Here is a 21,485-nt window from a genome sequence, read left to right on the forward strand (position 1 = left end):
ATGCTGGGCAATCTGGTGGTTGTGCCAGAGGAGAAAGCAGAACACTTTAACCAATTCTTCATGTCCATTTTCTTATGCAGGGACCGGGACTTCCCTGCTGGGATGCCAGATGGACTCAAGGGGAATGCCTCCAGACCTCAGGTTGGGGAGAACCGAGTTAGAGAGCTTCTGGAGGGGCTGGATGTGTTCAAGTCAGCGGGTCCAGATGCTCTCCACCCCAGGGTGTTGAGGGAGCTAGCTGGGGTTATTGCAGGGCCCTTGGCACAGCTCTACGAGCACTCGTGGTGCTCGGGCCAGGTGCCAGATGACTGGAAGATAGCTAATGTGGTCCCCATCTTCAAAAAAGGGAAGAGGGAGGACCCGGGCAACTATAGGCCCATCAGTCTTACTTCCATCCTTGGGAAACTCTTTGAGAAGATCCTCAAGGAGCACATCTGTGATGGGCTGGCTTCAGGGATGATGCTCAAGGGCAACCAGCACAGTTTCATTAGGGGCAGGTCTTGTCAGACCAACCTGATTGCCTTTTATGATCAGGTCACAAAGGCGATGGATGCAGGTGTTGCCCTGGACATAGTCTTTCTAGACTTTAGCAAGGCCTTTGACACCGTCTCCCACCCCATCCTCATTAAAAAACTAGGCAACTGTGGCATTGATGCCTACACAGTCAGATAGATTGCAGATTGGCTCAAGGGTCGTACTCAGAAGGTGGTGGTGGATGGGTCATATTCGACCTGGGGGAAGTGGGCAGTGGAGCCCCCCAGGGCTCGGTCCTGGGGCCTGCGCTGTTCAATTTCTTCATCAGCGATGTGGACGACGAGGTGAAATGCAACCTGTTTAAATTCGCTGATGATACCAAAATCTGGGGTGAGGTGAGCACGCTAGTAGGGAGATAAAGACTGCAACAAGACCTGGATAGGTTACAGGAGTGGGCTGACATAAACAAGATGCATTTCAATACTGACAAGTGCAGGGTGCTGCACTTAGGCAGGAGAAACCAGCAGCACACATATAGAATGGGAAACTCCCTCCTTGAGAGCACGGAGGCAGAAAGGGATCTTGGAGTCATTACTGACTCCAAGATGAACATGGGCCGACAATGTGAGGTCACGGTTGGCAGGCTAACCTGACCTTGTTGTGCATCCACAGGTGCATCTCAAGTAGAGCCAGGGAGATGATCCTCCCCTCTATGCGACGCTGGTCAGGCCACAGCTGGAGTACTGCGTCCAGTTCTGTGCGCCCCATTTCAGGAGGGATATGGACAACATTGAAAGGGTCCAGAGGAGGGCCACCCGCATGATCCGGGGACTATAGGGCAGAACCTACATGGAAAGACTGCGGGACCTAAACCTGTTCAGCCTTCACAAGAGAAGGCTGAGGGGGGACCTGGTGACTGTCTATAAACTCACTAGGGGGGGACCAGAAGGGTTTAGGGGAGATGCTGTTTCCCCTAGCGCCCCCTGGTATGACAAGGAACAATGGACACAAGTTATTAGAGAGCAGATTTAGATTAGACATCCACAAGAACTACTTCACAGTTAAGGCGGCTAGGAGCTGGAACCAACTTCCTAGGGAAGTGGTGCTGGCTCCTACCCTGGGGATCTTTAAGAAGAGGCTTGATGCCTACCTGGCTGGACTCATTTGAGTCCAGTCTTTTCTCCCACCCAGGCAGGGGGTCAAACTTGAAGATCTACAAGCTCCCTTCCGACCCAACTTCTATGATTCTATCATCTATTTTTACTTTTTGAGACTATCCAGACAGGCTTTCTAGATACTAATTGGAAAAAATCTGCTATCATTGCAGGTAAGGCTCAGATGGATTTCTGGGTGTGAAAATCCAAAATCTGGTGGAAGATTCTTTCACAAAATAATTAATCTTGAGTCAAGAAATGATTATTTTGTTTTACGCTTATCTTTGGTAACCAACAAGGGTATTCAAGAAGAGCTAGTCTTAGAACTTAAATTAAGCAACCAGAAATTAAAAGTTTAATTAAAAGAAAAAAAAAATGAAAAACAGGTCTGTAAAAATCAGTCTAGGCATCTCGGGAATAAAAAGTGAAGTCAATTGGATTGAAGATATCAGGAACTGGAAACTTAAATGAGTATAAAGTTCAAGAACTATATGCAATTCGATTACTAGTCACTGGGATAATCTTGTAGGGAAGGTTTGCAGTCTTAACTGGATGAATAGCTACCTCAAAAAGGATGATTAAAGCAAGGAGAACTACAAGGAACAGAAAAAAAAAGGTCTGACCAAGATAAATTTTGAAGATTAGAAAGCATACGGATAAAGTGAAAATTGCTGAAAGCCAAACTGAGTAAGATCTTAGCAAAGGTAAGTAAAAACAAGAAGTACTATGTTCTTCAGGGCTATAAAGAAGAAAAAAATAGGTCACTCTGCAGTGCAGATGGGACCACTACTAAGATTTAAGTACTGTCCAAAATAAATACAAATTTTCCTCCGTTTTCAATAAGAATGATGTTGTACAACAAGGAACAAAAGGTAAGAATGGTAGCAGAAATGAGGGTACTGAAATGTAACTTAATGTGTTCTGGTAATAGAAACAAAATAATCTGATCTACCTTAAATATTTGCAAGTGCTATCACCTATTCAATATCAAGAATTTTAAATTAATCAACTGTTATACAGATGAAGAAGAGAAAAATATATTATATGTGTGCTTAAGAAATAGATCTAGGCAACTACAGATCTACTTAGTTTGAACTCAGTACCATGCAAGGCATTAGAACAAAATTTTGAAAAAAAATGTAAATCGAAAATTAAATAAAATACAACATTGTTATCCAAGAGTAGATTACACCAGACCAACTCAATCTTTTTCCCATATACAAGATAATACGAGCAAAGGAAAAACAGTACATTCAATCTGTCTGTAATTTAATAAAACATTTGATGTTATGCCACATGGGCAGTTAATTAAGGGATTAATACAATAATAGTATAGAGGCAGGACACTGGCTAACAGGGAGATAGCCAATGGTTGTTCTGAAAGTAAAGCATTGTAAGAAGTTCCTTGAAAGACTGAAACCAATTTGTTTTAAAATGTTCATTAGTGGCCTTGACAGAAAAAATAAAACAGGATGTGCTAGTGAAATTTGCTGATAATGCAACGTATGAATGAACTGTCAGAAGAGAAACCGATTCTATAGAAGGAACTGAGTCACTTTGAAACCTAGAGCAGTACAAACAGTAATACAAAATACAACTCATATGGCATGACCCCACAAGCAGGAATGTGCATTTCCCCCAGGGACAAATAGCTACAGCACGTATTTGTGAAACTGCTACTTTTCCCTGAGGTGCCCCTCCATGTGCACTCTGGCATGTAACAAATTGTCCTGGGTGGGGTAGAAGATGCTGTGGCCAGCATCAGGGCTGTCCCCAGCAGCCTTGCCTGGCATTCTGGGGGCCTCCCAGGGCTGCAGCAGTAATCTGGGCACACAGAGCCTGGTCGGCAGCCAGAACATGACTCTGGCCAGTCAAGTTCTGGTTTTAGGCAGCATACACTGGCACATTGTGTACCCCAGCACCTTTGATCCCAGTGTCAAAAAACCACCATGCTGCAAATTAGCAGTATGGCCAATGCATGCAGTTAGTGGCACCACCAACCACATGTGCATGTTTTTCTGGACACCCCCCCTGGCCTGCCAGGAGCCAGGAGGAGCAGGGAAAGGGCAGTTTGCCTGAAGCAGGACAATTTGCCCAACACCAAAGCACATGTGCAGGGGCATGTGCCAAAGTAAAAAGTAACAGCAAATTTGTGCTGCTACTGTTCTTGCAGCTGCAAGTACATGCTCCTGCATGTAGGGATACACCCGTAAGGATTAACTAGTGACCCAAAAATCACATATGTGACAGGGTGTTATGATCCTACACATTCAAATCTGAATCTTTTGCACATATAGGCAAAAGCCTGGGTTGCAGCACAAATTTCAGTCCCAGCCCAGCCTGGGCCTCCAGTGAGGAACCAGGTGACATGGAGGGAGCAGGGACCAGTGGGAGTGACAAGTCCTTGATAAGAGGGCTATAAAACCCTCCCATTTCCTCCAAAGCCTTGTCTCAACAATAGTGTTGCCAGGCATCCCTGCCTTGGATCCTCATGCTGTCTTCCTGTCTCAGACCTCTTGGTCTTGATCAACTGCTGCCCTAATCACAACCTTGTCTTGACCCTTAGGCAACCGGACAGATACTTGGCTTGACCTAGGCTACCTAGATTATGGTAAACCCCTGATTCTGGTCCTATTCCCTGGATCCCACTTCCCGAGTTCATGTGCCCTACCTATCTACCTCTCCGCCCATAATTGCCTTCCCAGCTCCTGGCCTAGCCTGGTGATTGCTTACACCCCAGTTGTAGGCCTGACATTGGGTTTGGGGAAAAGAGTAACTGCTACCCCTAAGATATAATCAGACAAGGTATTTCTAGTGGAGATATGGAGGTGGCAAAAGAAAATACTCTGTACAACAGAAACACAAATGGTAAAACCATGGAATATGAATACATGAAAGTGGCAAAATTAAAAAGTGGAGGAGAAAGCCTAGTTAAGCTGAAAGACAGAGTTGGCTCAATAAAAAGATGGCTACATAGATGCCACAAATGCCTAGTTAGCCTATGAAAACCTGTGAAAATTTTGGCTTAGGCAATTTGCTTGCTATCACAAATAGCATTCTTCGACAGATAGAGTTGGATTCCACTTCTCCACAGTAATGAAGGAATTACAGAAATAGTCCCTTCTAAAAGTCATGAATACATGACCACAATTAATATTGTAGCTTTTTCATTATTTGCCCAGGTCCAGCTTGATACTTCTGCCCTTTTTACACAGAGAAAATCTGAAGAGAAAAAAAATTAGCACTGCTCTAAACTTTCTTATGATGGGTTTAATCATTATAACTTTGTTGTACAAGAACTAGATATTTAATCAAATTGTTTCTACAGTTTAATTTTCATTTGCTTTGCTAGTTCAGTTTTCTAGGGTGATATGTTTATGTCTATCAAGAGGTATACTTAAACCCAACTTTAGGTTAGCTATAAAATTACAAACATTTCTCTCATTAATATTACCCAGGCCAGCAAGAACATTTCTTCTATGCCCACAGAAGGATATGGAGAGTTAAGCCCTCCAATCCTCAATTTGAGTTCTGACTATCAGAGAATTAGTTCTTCCATCTGCAAGATAGGATAAACACATTCAGACACCTTTGTGACGAGGGAATTAATTAGCATGCATGCGTAAAGCACTTAGAAAACATTTTAATTACCATTTAAGAAATAAAGATTATTATAAAATAATCTTAGTATTATTTTCAAGTAGAAATTACCTATAAGAATATGGCATATTCCATAACAAGATTCGAAATTCAGCTGTTATATAGCTTATATGGAAAATTATTGCAATCTATCCATGTACAGCATCATGCTAAGAGGTTAGCATACCTGAGCTATGGTTCTATCAGGGCACCAGGACCTAATAAGGAGAAGACGTCCAAAACAATCTAGAGACTGATCATAGCCACTAGGAACAAGTTCTTCCTCAGGATACTCCTTATCAAACCAAATTTTCCATTGTTTTTCTGTTCTTGAAATCTGTAGGCATAAGGGCAAAAAAGCATCTCTCTCTTTGTAAAAGAAGTCATACTTCAACACACATGAAATCTAGGTCACATCCTTCACTTTGTTTGTTTGTACAGGGTAACTGAAACTACACAAGGGAAAAAAACCTAAGCTTTCAGATTTAGAGAGAAACACAAGGTCCCCAAAATAAAATGAGCCACTATAAAAACCAAACTACTGCCAAAAAATATCCATTGTTAAAGGCATATATATTCATAATCCTTGACAAACTCATTCCAAAATTAGCAATAATTTCAGGTGTTCACGGATTATCATGCATAAATAGTTTCCTAAATTGGGTTTGCTGCTATAATGGAATATAGTCATAAAATCTTACAAAATTAGGGTTGGAAGGGACCTTAGGAGGTCATCTAGTCCAATCCCCTGCTCAAACCAGGACCATCCCCAGCCAGTGCTTTGTCAAACCTGGCCTTAAAAGCCTCCAAGGATGGAGATTTCACCATCTCTCCAGGTAACTTGTTCCAGGGTTTTACCACCCTCCTGGTGAGAAAGTTCTTCCGAATATTCAGCTTGAACCTCCCTTGCTGCAACTTGAGACCATTGCTTCTTGTTCTGCCATCTGCCACCATTGAAAATAGTTTTGCCCCATCCTCCTTGGAACCACCCTTCAGGTAGTTGAAGGCTGCTATTAAATCCCCCCTCAGTCTTCTCTTCTCCAGGGTAAATAAGCCCAGTTCCCTCAGCCTCTCATCAGAAGTCCTGTGCCCCAGCCTGTTAATCATTTTCACTACTCTCTGCTGGACTCTCTCCAATTTGTCCACATCCTTTCTGTAGTGGGGGGGCCCAAAAGTGGATACAGTACTCCAAGTGTGGCCTCACTAATGCTGAATAGAGGGGAATAATTACTTCTCTCAATCTGCTGGCAACACTTCTACTAATACAGCCTGTTATGTTGTTAGCCTTCTTGGCAACAAGGGCATACCATTGGCTCATATTCAGCTTATTGTCCACTGTAACCCCCAGGTCCTTTTTTGCAGAGCTGCTGCCCAGCCAATCAGCCCCCAGTCTGTACTGGTGCATGGGATTGTTCTGTCTTAAGTGCAGGACTTTGTTCCCTCCTAAGTGCAAGATTCCTTTTTGTTCAATCCTCCCATTTGTCTAGGTCACTCTGAATATTAGCTCTACCCTCCAGTGTATCTACTACATCCCCCAGCTTGGGGTCATCCGCAAACTTGCTGAGGATGTAATCCATCCTATCTTCCAAATTGTTAATGAAGATATTGAACCAAACCAGCCCCAGGACAGACCCTTGGGGCACTCCACCTGATACCAGCTCCTAGCTAGACATTGAGCCTTAGATTACTACCTATTGACCCCGGCAATCCCCCAGTTTACATCCACCTTACAATCTATTAATCCAACCCATATTTTCTGAGCTTGCTTGCAAAAATGCTGTGGAAGATGGTATCAAAAACCTTGCTAAAGACAAGATGTATTATGTCCCCTTCTTTCCCCACATCCACTGAGCCAGTTACCTTATCATAGAAGGCAATCAGATTGGTTAGGTATGACTTGCCTTTGGCGAATCCATGCAGACTTCCTAATCACCTTTTTCTCCTCCAAGTGCTTGCAGATGGATTCTTTGAGGACCGTCTCCATGATTTTTCTGGAGACTGAGGTGAGGCTGACTGGCCTGTAGTTCCTTGGATCCTCCTTATTGCCCTTCTTAAAGATGGGCACTATATTTGCTCTTTTCCAATCGTCCAGGACCTCCCCCAGTTACCATGCATTTTCAAAGATAACGACCAGCAGCTCTGCAGTCACATCAGTCAACTCCCTCGGCATCCCCGGATGCATGGAATCCAGCCTTGATGCACTTGTACATATCTAAGCTTTCTAAATAGTCCCTATCCTATTCTTTTACCAGTAAGGGCTGCTGACTTCCTCCCAAACTGTGCTCAAGTCTCTACTTACCTACTTATCTATCTGGTGTGTGGTCTCTATGGACAACTAATTAAGCTGTGTTTAACCTTATCATGTTTTATGTTTGTGTGAATTACAATACTTTATATAACACGGTCAGGTGTTACTCATAAGACAAATAAGGTTTACACCTACAAGCATCAAAGCCTAGAGGAGAAATCACTGAGAATTTGCATCCAAACAGGCCCTAGTAGATGTGATCCAAGGTACAAGAAGCACATAACAGGAAGTATATGCTTAATACAGTATTAACACATTTCCTGAGAATTCAAGGAAAAAATTTAACTAGTTAGGTAATACTGAGTACTTAAGATATGCCTTGAGAGGCAAATGTATGAAAATTCATGAAGCTTTTGATAGCTTAGTTCCCCAGCTGGAAAATTGGCAACTGCATGACAGCTTGGCTTGCAGAAAACTGACAGAGGGTCAGAGGGAACCTGAATTTTGAGGGATAAAAATTACAGGGGTAAAATTAAATATTGTTCTTATATATTCTTTTGTTTTTATATCTCCATTTGTGTATCTCAACAAATGGTTACTAATTTTTAATTAATTCTCTTGCTTATGTAATAAACATTTAAAGTATTTCTTATAACTTACTTATTGTCAGTTGTAGGTGCAATTTAACAGCTTTAGATCAGGCAGGTGGGTCTCTCCTGCACAGGAGGGGACCTGTAATTTCTAGCAAAGCTAAACGAAAGGATATAATTCTTTAGCTGGCAAAGTGTCATCTGATAACAGCTGTCAAGACCCGAGTGAGACAGGTGGAACTGAGATGCCCTGGGCCAAGGAAATGGCCCCTGGCACATCTCATCATGTTCCCAGTCATCAAGCAGGAGATGGCAGAGAGGGGTTTGCGGGTGAAGGACATCCCTGAAGGTATGTGAACCCCAGGGTCCATTGCAATCATCATATAACTTTTACAGAAATGGTTACTTACTTGATCAAGAATGCCAGAGAACTGTCTAAGCTTGCTGAGTTCCACTAAGTTTAGCCAAGTCATATCCAGAATCCATTTTGATGGTTTAGGAGGGCAAGCTTTAAGATCTAGAGAAGCACCACCTGTAAGAAAGACAGCCTCTTTTAAGTAAAATGTGGAAAACCTTGACCTAATCTGGTATGATACTATACATTAAACAAATTCTGGAAAGCTAAATTTTGAAAAATATGGCAGTTCCTCAACTCAAATGAAGTGATACATCTTAGTTGTTGCCAGTAAAAAAAATAGCAAAAGCTGGTCTGCTAGTTTTTATAGCAATTTTTGTCCATAATTACTACAGCTCAAAAAAAAAATTTCAAACTCAAAAAATCTAGTTATTTGTGACCCTGGAGTTCAATCCAAACTAAACAAAGGTGGCAGGAGAAAGTGAGCTACCAAAACTATTTCCTTCCTCAGCTTCTACACACTTTTCCACTACCCAGTTTTGGAGAAATAAATTTCAGCTCATAGTTTTGTAATAAATACATTTATATAAAGCAGCTTTCCTTACCTCACTTCATCTCTACTGATTAACTCAACACCTGAAAACTTATTTAACCTATAGATACCTAGAAGAGCCTCCAGCAACTGTCAGCCAATCTTTTTTTTCCTAATTATACCCATTTCAGCATGATAGGTACAAACTTAAAAAAAGCTGTTAAATTTGTCATCAGTCTTACTTCCATAGCTAGGGCAAGGACACTTTACCCTGGCTTTGCAGTAGAAGGGCATAGCACATAGTATAAGCTTGAAACTGTAATGACTTCTCATACCAAGAGAAGTTTTTATGATAGCTGTAAGAACTGTTTTACATTATTCTTCATTTCACTTCTGCTGTGGAACTTCTATGGATCTCCTCATCCTTTTTCAAGATGGAAGTATGTTATTTTTGTTTGTTTGTTAACATGTAGGGCAGCATTACAGTTTTTTTCCATAATGTCAGTGGACTGAAATTGTGCTAAGGAATTTTTTGAGAACTACTGACAGAGAGGCGAGAGCCTCCTCACTCTTCAAATATCTAAATTATCATATTTTAAATCCTTGTTGCCCTAAATCAAAACACAAAATATATTATCTTTAAAAAAATTGAGTTTGTTGAAGGTTCTTTAATCCAGATGATTTTTCAGATGCAGAAATAACTGTCAATCCTGGGAAAGATACATGACCATAGAAGAATGACTCAAATTTTACACAGTAAGGTTCTTGCCCAGTCACTAATAGTACACTTGTTCTGACCTTTAATAAGTGTCAGGAACTCTTCATGCTTCACTCTGTTTCTCTGTATGTCTATCTTCAAGGTAAGTAGTAGGGTGAATAGAAACTTGTGCTCCTCATAAAGCCCTCGGGCACCATATTTATACACTTCAAAGGTCATATGTTCAATGATGTTAGCAATTCTCTTGCTTGTTATGGGGCTCCTGACAGACCTGATAAAAAAAGAAAGAGGAGGTCAGCTACTGTAGAAAGAATTAAAAGAGGACTCATAGAAAACTCTAGTTTACTATTCTGAATAAATCGAGCGAGAATATATCAGTAGGAAAAAAGCAGGCAAAGAAATGTAGTCAATACATGAGTGGCTTCACCTCAACCTAGGTCACTTTGCTCTGCAGAGAAGAACCCAACAGTAATGCACCAAAAATATCGCTCAGGAGAAGACAAGGCTAGAAGAATATTAGTATTTTGGACAGCTCTTTACCTCAGTGTGCTAACAAAAAAAAATAAAAAAGTCTATTCAAGTTTACATTTCACTTTTCAAATAAAGAATCCAAGTGGAAAGGACTCACTTGTAGAATCAATTTTAAAGAAACCTTTATATGGAGGAAGAGAAAAAGGATAACATTTAAGCTGATCTTTCAGATTGTTACCTAGAGAGGGAACGGTCAAAGAGCCCCAAAAATTGCCGAAGTGAAGTCTGATACATGACATTGACCATGCTCATCTCTGTTATAAGGAAATACAGGATGCTTCCTCTCGTTGCAACTGAAAGAATAAGAGAAAGAAGGCTGTTCTCAAAACATAGAATGCAAAAAGGGGAAAAACCCTATAACTGAATTAAGAACAGGGCATACAACAATGTTAATGCTGAGATTGGAAAGAATTTTTAATTGCAGTATCATTCATTTTAAATTAGATTTATGACTATGTAATTTTCTTCTCATTTATCCATTAGCAGAAGAATGTTTTCTACAAATAAGAAATGTTATGCAAAGCCCTTACTGCAATATGGTTACCTTCAGTGGGCAACTAAGTATTGCATCTAACTGTTCAAATCATCACTTACATGTAAAAAATATTGTACATTGTATTTAAGTGCCATTCTAGCTTTCAAATGAAGGTCTTCAGTGTCCAGTTATTACCGATATACAAGAACTGTATGCACTCCATTTTAACTTATTTTGCTTTGTGGCCTAAATCAAGAGCCCATAAGCAGCTGGGTATTTGTCATTCTGCAGAATTATTGTTGTAAAAATTAAGGTTTCCTTCACTTCTCAAAATGCAGGGAAATATCAGCTGACTTGCAACTGAGACATGTCAATCCAGGAGGGACATTTTCTTCCTTGAGAAAAGTATATCAACCCAAAATAAAAGCAAGGCTACAAAACCAGCAGAACCAAATAAGGCTTACATAAGCAATTTCCTGCTCTTTACATAATCCTTTTGCCTTTGTAATTTCCCATCTTCAATTCTCCAGTTCTATCATGGCTCCTTTCCTTAAATGTTTACAACATGCATCTTTCATTATGATCCAGAATCATAGCTCACCAGGTCTGTACTCCTCACGGGCCGAGTTGATCTGGATTTCTGTCTCAGCAGAAATCTGCAGTTTGTGTGTAACCTCCTCAGCAGTCTTTTTAGTGTTACTCAATACTGTAATCAAATTCTTATCTTCTACCAGAGAACCCTGTGTGCTGCTCAATCTGTACAGCAGATTATCTTCCAACTCCTTCATCCTCCTCTTGTTGGCAGCCACATCTTCCATAAGATCTGTTCTTTCTTTTTCTAGTTCCTGTTGCAGAATAAAGCAAAACATGTAATAAGCCAGTGTGCACTTAAGAGTACATTTTTCTTTGAACAACCAAGGCTATAAAAACAGTAAAAAATACCATTTTTCCTTGCTGAACTAGTTCAAGCCTGGGAGTAATCCCACCAGTCTCATTGAGACTAACACAGATTTATACTGGTGCCTCTGAAAACTGGTTTGACCCAATTTCTATTCCTCTTTTTAACAACGTTTTATCTACCATGTAAAAATGGTTGAAAAATTGTGTGTTAGGATGGGGTTCATACTGAGCCAGTAGTGAGAGGAAAGAGTACCTTGGCTAGGTCAAGTGTATCACTAAATAAAATACTAATCCTTAAACAAGTTTCTGTGTAGGGTAGCCCCCTTGCAAGACCCCTGCTCTATGCTGCAGAAGGGTCAGTTAGTGAGGAAAAGTCATCTAAGCTCGAGTCCAACAGATGGGGAAAGAGAACATCTAGGTAAAATATTATTTTTTTAAACATTATTTTTTAAAAATTCCGATTTGTTTTATTCAACTGCTCTAAAATGGGACCTGCTATTTTGTGAGACAACAGGCTGTTGTCTCCAACTGTGTACAAGTACAGAGACATACCTTAGATATATTACTATATAACATGAATAGTTTCATCTGGCTAAATCCCAAGAATTTTAAGCACTGCTCAATTTTTTTACCATAATTATGGAATAAATTAAGTCAATAACTGGCCAGTACAGACAGAACTGTAAAGCATGAAGTGTGCATTCATACTCAAAGGCTTTCCTGACCTCTCCACAGCTGTGGACCAGAAGGAAAATAGGAGATAAAGCAGTATGCTAAATAATTGTCCACTTAATGAAGTCAGTTTAGCGTTGTAAGATGCAAGTTAAAGCATACTCGTACAGCTACAGGATGTGAGAACCAGCGCCAAGATTTCACCGACACCCGGGATCACAAGCAGAAGTATGCCCCCACTGGTCAACATCCTGAGGGACCACAGCTAAGACATGACAGTTGATGTGCTCATCGTGATAATGCTTGGAGCCTGGGACCCCAGCAATGAGAGCATCCTGGATGCCTGCCACATCTCCTGCCACTGTGCCAAGCTGATGCACTGCCTCATGGTGTCTGACACCATCCCTTGGTACTGTGACATCTATGTCGAGCACGTCACAAGCCACTGCCAGTACACCGACCCCGCCAGACCAACCATCGCCAGACTGGACCCAAAGGGGACCGCCTGAACCCCACTCTGCACCTGATGGACTCCGAGAGGAATATTCAATGACGGACCACTCCACTCCACCCAAAGAGGACCCCCATGATAAGATTCTAGACTGAGAAGCTTTCTTCAACCTACCCCCCTCCACCATTGTGGACCATTGTACGGGTTTGTGCGCATCTATCTTCTTTCTCTCTCAGCGTCGCGACCCTCCTCCCTCCCCTTCCCACCACCTCCTCCCCCTACACCCAGGCTTAGTTGGCTAACACTATTTTCTGTAACCTAGTTGTGTTCTCCTCCTCACCCCTGTCCCTCTTATGTCAGCCTCTCACTCGAGTACTCTGTATTTCCCTTATGGCTTTGTCAACTTTTTGGTTCATGATTCTTAACATCTATTAATAAAATTCAATGTGTAATCACCAATAAAACCACCATAGATATTTTAGACACCCTTCTGATTGACAATCAACCGATTGTGGGTCTCAGCCTCAGGACTGCATTGGGACTGGTCCCAGAGCCCAACCATGCAGTTGTCATCAGGCTGCATGTGGGGGACCCTTCCACATGTTCAATTAAGGCACGATGGAAAGCAGCCACAAAATGATTGGAATAATTATTTTGCAATATTATTTTGGAATATGTTGTGGAATCATTTTGTGGCTGATTTCCACTTTATTGCACCACTAATTGCATTAACATGTGGCCAGGTTATTATTTAAGATATGAGAAGCTGGTTAATTATGTCTCAAGTGAAACATCAGCCGGGCGCCTATGATTTAAAAGGCAGCTGAAATAAGCAGGTAAGTAATTCTATAGTTATTGCTCCAGGACATCCTTTAAATCAGAGGTGCTCTGATACATACACCTTTGCTCAGCTGAACTGAAAACCTTGCATAGATTCAGCTGCCTGCATTAGTCTCTCCCTTATACAAAGTTTAAAATTCTCCCTCAGAAAAGGGAGGATTTTTAAATATCTGTACTACCAGGAGACAGGGCAGCTCAAGCAGGTATCAGTCAGGTATCTTTGTTTAAAAGATACACATGAGACTACTTTCAAGCAGTTCTGTTTAAAGTGTATTTACTTGTTTCAATAGAACCTCAAATTGTAGATAATGTGAACAGCAGCAGTACAAAAATGTGATTTGAGCTATGTTATTCAGCTATTGTTATGGTTACTTATGATACCCAGCAAACTTTTACCACTAAATTTCTAGAAAGTACAATTATAATAATAATCAACACACTGAAGACAAGTATACAGCATCTCTTCTCCCAGTTACATTCAACAAACTAGTTCATCTAACAAACTGGACATTATTCTGTATCACTAGGAAGGCTCATATTTTCCTGCCGAGAAGGAAGTATAGTTAACTCAGGAAGTTAAGTTGCCCTACTTGAAATATTTGAGTTACTGGCTTTCAGTTCCCATTTCCCCCAATAAAAATGGTGTAGTATTTGTAATAATGTATTCCATCAGTTGGATCATACAGAAAAAGAAAACATTAACTGCTGACTTAGAACAGCACAGAAGTCCAAACTATTTCAAAAATTAAGTAATGAATTTTCACAAAAAAACCCATCATGTCCTGCAATAATCCAGGACTGCGTGTATTTTAATTAATACAGAAAGCACCAGGACAAGAAAAAGGATATTAACTGCCCCTGGGTGATCTCATTTGTCAAAGTTTAGATGAAGTAATATTTAAATATGTCCAACATAATTGAAGTAATAGATCTACAGACTTCACGTTATATTTTGCTTTAGTTGTTCTTTCCTAAATATGCAGACAAGCAACAACAACCACAAAAAACATAAGGCATTTGTAATCAGGATCAGTAACTCCAAGAGTAATATGTTAGTTCTACCCAATTGTCTACTAGGAAAACCAAAACTACAAAGTTCAACAGAAAAGGTCTGTTTTATGCAGCAGCATAAGTAAGGCACTTACCCCAGGCACTAGCTTGGGGTGGGAGGGGTGCTGGGGCTCAGAAATCTCATTCACTGCTGCTGCCAGCCAGGTGTTGTCACCCCTGCCAGCAACCCTGCTGCAGCCACTTCCCTGTGCATCATTGCTTCCCAGGGCACAAAACTGCCAAGTTTCATCTCTGGTTACCCAAAGGAACTAAAAAAAATGTCGAACTTCAGTTTGATGGCTCATCCTTCTCTCCATACTACAATGAAACAGAAACTTGCATCAGCAGGGCCAATTTGGTAGATTTCTGTTGAAGAATAATGCAGCAATACCTCAAATAATGAGAATCACCCAGAGCAAGGAGTACTTGTTTTTGAGATCTTGATGAACATCTGGCAATGAAGCCAAGAATGCCTAATGTGACTAAAGGAGGAGGAGAAAAATCTGTGGAATATGAAAACTTCAGGTCTGGTGAAAAGGATGAAATTAAAGGGATAGATTATTAAGGCTAGGGACAGAAGTTACACACAAACTGGTTTAAGTGATCGGAAACTGGTTTAAACCCGATTCAGTGCACATAAACCAGTTTGAAAATAGCCAGAACCGGTTTGAGATAAGCCTGGTTGAATGCAGTATCAGACTTAACTGATTTGGCTCAAGCCGGTTTATGCAAGGTCTGTCCCAGCCCCCTTGCTGGTTTAAGTTAAATCAGAGACCCCCAGCATCCTGGCATGCTCTCTGGGCTGAGCTCTGCTGCAGAGAGCTGGGTTGGCCCCTCCAGTCTGCTCTCTAGCCAGAGCAGGAGTAGGACAGCCAGATGCTGGCCTGCCATGGCTCCTGGGGCAAATTCTTCCCTCCATCCCTTCTCCCACCACCCCAGCTAGCAAACCCTGTGGACTGCAGCTGGGGTTTACCAACCCCTGCCACACCACCACAGTTTTCCTGCAGCTGGGCAGAGATGGAGTTAATTCATCCCTCTGTCTAGCTTACCTGCAGCCAGGGAAAGGATTAATTCCACAGTGGTACCAGAGTGGGGGAGAGAAGCAAGCTAGTTCCCTGTGTGCAGATCCAAGACCTGCACCTGTAAGCCTAGAGCTAAGACCTGCAGGACCAGACTGAGAGGTCAGAAGCGTTAGCAAAGACCTGACAACCATCACACATGTGCTGGAGATGGAGTTAAGGGAAGTTGCAGACAGCTTCTAGATGGAAGTTGCATACCTAAGAATGGAGAGAGCTACATTTACATTATAAAGCAGAACCTGTAAGATTTAAACAAAGTCTTTCTGAATGCCTGGGTTTAGTAAGGCATATGCAAGGTTTTCACTTGTCTTCCTGCTTTACATTTTAAGTTAGACTAAGTTCTGTATGCAGTGTTTTACTGGGCTGTATCTTAGCTTAGGCGAAGATTTTTGGTAGGTCCCTGCTGTATGCTTTGCAAACTGCTGTGTTCAATACTTGCATGCTTCAGAAAAAGGACTTTTCCCCCCCATCCCCACTCCTCAATCTGGCAGCAGCTTCCCCCCTCCAGCCCCAGGTTGGTGGCTGGCATGCTATGTGTTTAGCTGGTGCCTGGCCACAACCTCTCCACTCCAGCAGGGAGGGCGAGAACCTTAGAGGGAGTCTCTCTTCCCACCCCTTTTAGCAGTGGCTGGCAGGCACGCTCTAGTACCCTCCAGCTTCTGGCTTGAGCCACTGCTAAAAGGGGTGGGAAGAGAGACTCCCTCCAAGGTTTCTGCATTTCCTGATTTAACAGAGAATGTCTGTCCAGTTACTAATCACTTTAAGCTGAATAGCTTAAACTAACCTGCAAACAGTAAATCAATTCAGGCTCATACTTTTCTAATGAGAAGTGTGGTGGGCCAGTAGGGGGTGCTCCTGCATTGAGCCACCCACCTCACTGCACCAGACCACTTTTCAGGCTCCAAGTGCCTCCCTAGGGGTGCCTCACATCTGGCCAACCTCCTTCCTGAAGCACACCTGCTAGCCTGGGGATAAAACTGTCACCACTCAGGGATGGGCTTGATTCGGGCTCTGCGCCCCCTGGGAAACACAAGCCTAGTAGCCCTCAAGGGTATTTGACTCACTTCAAGAACGTGGGGTGTTTCCCTCAGTTGGAAGCACAAGTAGTAGTCTCCCTTAGTCAGCTGAACCAAGGGGACCCCAAGGCATAATCTAGACCCACTCCCAATAAGTCTCCCATGCTAGGTACAAGAGAGAACTTTATTGGTTACAAGGAGTAGAGTTGGAATAGGGTACAGAGTTGAGTAGTATCAGAGAAATCCTGCAAACAGGGTGGCTGGAGTAACCTTTAATCACACATCTGAGTTACTGCAAGCTATATATCTAGTTAGATCTCAGGTAGCTTACTTACAAGTATCATCCAGAGGCAGGTGGAGATTCCCTCTGGAGGCAGCCAGTTCCTTAAACATGAGTTTTGAGAGAGAAAGAGAGAGCGCAAGCAAGTTTCAGATGGTCCAGCTCTTCTCTCTCTCTCTCTCTCTCTCCGAGTTTCCCTCATGGCTGCTGCCCCTTCCTCCTAGGCAGTCCTTAATTTATATAGCTCTTATGACCTCATTTACCTGGTTCAATGGAGGCCAACACCTGTTGGCTGTCAGCCAACCAATTTGAAATGCATCACTCATTGCTGGGCAAACTGGTAGCCTCTGGCCACCAGGGAGCCCAAGCCCCTCACCCAGGTATGTGATGCCAGTCACGTTGGCAGAGGGAGCAGTTTTCCCCCCTGCCTCAGGAATGTATCCAGCTCAGCTCAGGTTACCTAAAGAGATAGGGTAAGGTGTGTACCCTCTGCAGGGCCTATACTAACCAAATTGTCACATCAGAGTTTCTGGGGAGAAACAGGTGGCCTTCTGCCACAGTCTGTCCCTATCCTAAGGGCACAGACAGAAGTACAGCTTCCTGCTGTACCTCAGAATATTTTGCAGGAAATATTCTGAGTTACAACAATCCTCTGGACTAAACAGAAGTTCATGTTGGTTCCAGGGATGCAGAGGGGGGCAGAGTGGAATCTAGCTGCTGGCTGCAAGGCAGTACCTCGTTTCCCCTAACAATGGCCCCTCCCTCCCTGTGAGGCTGCAAAATTTTCAGAATGGGGACGGGAGAAGGGAGCACAGGGAGCTCATTATGGGGTTTCCCAGCTAGTGCTGGAGGTGGGGTAGGTGAATTGGAGCCCCCCCCCCACACACACACACACACCCCTCTGGGGAGCTCCAATACACCCACTCCACCCTCCAGTATGGGTTTGAAAAACCCGAGCCTGAACTCCCTCCACTCCTTTTCCCCACTCCCATTCTGAAAGCAGCAACAGGCTGGGAGGCAGTGCAAACAAGTTACAGAAGATGCCATTTTTTTTTAAACAGTTTCATCTGACCCCTCATGCAATGAGGTTCAGTTTTTCACCTTATCGGTCATTTTTTGAAGCGGTCTGAAGCTGTGCACCTGCGTTTGGTCATGGCTATTGACCACTTTATGGCAAGATCAGGCAAAAATTGTCACTTCTGTCTACACCCTAGAAGTAACACTGCTGAGAAATCAATCTGAGCACATTTGAGATTTCTATGTTTTGCAGAAACCAATTTAAGAGATTAATACTTTTTGATAAAACCAACATTTACCTCACAAAAAAATCTAAAAAATATGCAATTGGTAAAATGATCAAGATGTAATTAGAATTGAAGTAATTTAATATTTTTAACAGCTAAGTTGTGGGCAATATCCAATGAACCTTGAAACAAGGTTCTTTCCAAAGCAAATCTTTTACATATAGAGAGGTTATTTCCAGTCAAAATATCAAGTTTGGGAAAGCTGTAGTAAGGATAATATGCAAGTAGCTTTACTTGTATATTTGGTTTACTGGTGTGTGTAGTAAACTCAGGAGCAAGAACTAATGAGATTTTTTCCCCTTAATTATGCATAGAGTGAATATAATTAGCAAGTTAGAACGGCTTATCACTGGACAGGAGAAAGGGAGATTCAGAAAGACAATTCAACCATTGGCAGATATAATAAAACTGAAAGACTGAATGCCTTTGAAAGCTTCAGCAAACTCTACAGACCCCTCCTTGGTGTTTAGCTTTAAAAGTAACTCAATATAAAATGAACATCTGCTAAAATTTCAGCCCTGAGCTTGTCTGTCCCTAGGATTTCCTTCCAGCCACTCATGAGCTCCAGCTGCTTAGTTTTCCATTATCTTAGGAGGCCTTCCCTAGTTCTTTTACCTCAAGTGGAAGCAACTATAACCTGTTTTTAGTATGCCTCACCAATTAAATTCCCCAGTTCCTAATCAGGGATCCTAATACCTGAGCTTAGCATTACTCACGAAATGCCTCCTTCATTTCCACAGTCTTAGGGCTGAATCTTAAATGGATTCCCTCCCCATTTCTGTTGGGTTGCACCCAAGCAGTAGCCCACCTTGGCCTGCATCTATGTAAGCCACGGGCGAACCAGTTAAAAAAATGTATAACAGACTGGGCAATGAATGCCTCCACCGTAATGTTGATCTTCTGAGGTAAGAGGCCAAGCAAACCAACATTGCCTTAGCTGTGATGGTCGCCATTGGGCAGCCCCCACAGAACAACCAAACATGGGATTCTATATCCCCCTCTTTATTCAAGAATTACAGGCATAGACAGAGAAAAACCAAATACAGTCCCAGAGAAAGCTATTTTTAGAATGTGATATGAAAGCTTTCTATAGCTGAATTGTACAGGCTAAACTGCAAGGTGCTGTGTTGCCTAAGATTCTGTCAAAACAGAGGCAAACTAAATGAAGATATTTTCCTTTAACACTAGCAAGTATAGGAGTAGTCTGACCATGGACACCCAGTTTTAAATCTAAAAGTCAACTCTTTACCATGTGCTGGAATATAACCAGTAGAATGTTCTGCATACTTCCTAGCTCTAGTTTCTACAAGTTTGAGACAAAAAACAACCTAGCCCTAAAAACGATGGAAAAAAGAGTCCAAGAGCTAAGAGTATTTTTACTGAAATGTGATAACTGTGTCTTATCATCTTGATAATGTTTGGAAGAACTATCCGATATATGTTACATCAAAGATGTGCATAACCACGGGTGCTGAGACAGCCTCTAGGAAGGAAGAAAGGAATAAATTGATTAAAGTCCAGGTGAATCTTGCCACTCCACGTGCATTCAAAAATATGACAATTTAAAACTCCTAGAAATTAACATAAGCGATTTTGTCCTACCTGTTTCTCCATGAGAATGACTTGGCCCAGGAGTTGATCTTCAAGACCTTTCATAGTCACTGTAAAATCAATGATGGAGGTGCGAGCACTTATTTCAGGAGTGTATGCTGGATTTGGTAGCTTGGTGGTGATGTAAAGTCTGAAGCCATTCATGATATCTGTTTCTTTATCACCAACTTTTACCTTAATGGGAATAACAATATTATGTCCCAAATATTTAAGCTTACAATCCCCAATCCCCTCTGGCATATGCTAATAGCAATGACCATATTCTTGATAGATGTTTAAAAATGTTCCATATTAACCTTTTTCCTATCCTATGATACTGAGTAACAATTAAAACTAACACTAATTAAAGAATGATGCAAAGGCAACATCCCAGCAATATTTCTAGGTACTCATTCACAACTTGTCTGATTTTGGGTAACTGCTGACTAATTATGCGTGCAACATTGCACAACAGCAGAACAGGAGAACAGGAATGGGGGATTTTTTTTCATATATAATGATAGCATCCCAGGCTAATAGAAGGGGAAATATACAGGCTTAGCATCTTAGATAGACTTGTGTTTGGATTTGTGACCATCAGAGCTGCTCAGAAGTAGCAGTATTTTAGCACTAGACAGCATTCTTTTACAGGTTTCCACTGCAGACACCTTTTACCTTGTATGTGGAACCTGTTTTGATGAAGTTTTTCTCCAAAATATTATCTAATGCTGGATCAAGCTCTTCCCCAACATCTTCAATCAGCAGTGGCCTTCCAAGAGACAGGCTGTCTTCTAAGTGGTTTCTGAAGTACTTGTGATTCAGTGATGTGACCTAAAAATGTCACCACAGAGCCAGTTCATTATATTATATTTAGTGACCTGCACTAGTTTTTAGACAATACTCTTTTGGCACATTTGCTACTACATTATGTTACTAAAGGAGGCATTAGCAGAATATCAGAATTAAAAAAAAAGGATGATCTCCAGAGCAGCTGAGCACTAGCATAACTGTTTCCACTGGAGGCATCAATAGGGGCTAACTGTAGCATGCTAATTGTAACATGCAACAGCACTTTGCCTTTGATATTAACTTTGTCTAAAAGAAGCATTTTTCACATCGGAGACCATATGGTAGTAACTTTTCGTGCCTACCTAAATCAATTCAGTAACACTTTCTTAATGTGACTAGCTGTGCTTTTGGTGAAGTACAAGTTTTGATGCAATCGTTATGAAAACATGAGAACCAAAGACTTCAGGTATCAGTTACTGTACATCAATTATGCTCAGAAGGAGCTCTCCTTAAACATCTTGACAGCTACTTCATTACCAGGGATCTTGCTTTTCTCTGTTTAAAAGTTGCAAATTCTCTGATTAAAACCCCCCAAAATCCAGTGTTTTCCCACGATTAAAATGAAATGCCACTATATATATAGGTATCAGTTGAACACAATGCTTTATTGATGTATTTACAATTTTAAAGCAATTTGGAAGCCCACCAGTGTCTTAATCATTATAATAAAATGAATTCTAAATACCCATACATTTTTGCATTTGATTTTATGTTTTTTATCATGGAAAATCAGAGCTC

General features: G+C 41.6%; 1 protein-coding gene across 1 annotated transcript in view; it reads right to left on the reverse strand.

The window, feature by feature from the left end:
* DNAH5 (dynein axonemal heavy chain 5) overlaps positions 1 to 21,485 on the reverse strand; it is a 305,852-nt gene that overhangs the window by 39,547 nt on the left and 244,820 nt on the right. The window contains exons 65-71 of the mRNA XM_090049841.1: positions 20,574 to 20,729; positions 19,911 to 20,093; positions 11,318 to 11,561; positions 10,420 to 10,534; positions 9,791 to 9,981; positions 8,516 to 8,637; positions 5,455 to 5,604 (exon numbers count right to left, since the gene is read on the reverse strand). Coding sequence (XP_089905967.1) covers positions 5,455 to 5,604; positions 8,516 to 8,637; positions 9,791 to 9,981; positions 10,420 to 10,534; positions 11,318 to 11,561; positions 19,911 to 20,093; positions 20,574 to 20,729 — 1,161 coding nt within the window. The remainder of the gene's footprint in view (positions 1 to 5,454; positions 5,605 to 8,515; positions 8,638 to 9,790; positions 9,982 to 10,419; positions 10,535 to 11,317; positions 11,562 to 19,910; positions 20,094 to 20,573; positions 20,730 to 21,485) is intronic.

The sequence above is a fragment of the Crocodylus siamensis genome, chromosome 5 (assembly GCF_052110815.1).
Source record: "Crocodylus siamensis isolate JL-2025a chromosome 5, ASM5211081v1, whole genome shotgun sequence".
Lineage (NCBI taxonomy): Eukaryota > Metazoa > Chordata > Crocodylia > Crocodylidae > Crocodylus > Crocodylus siamensis.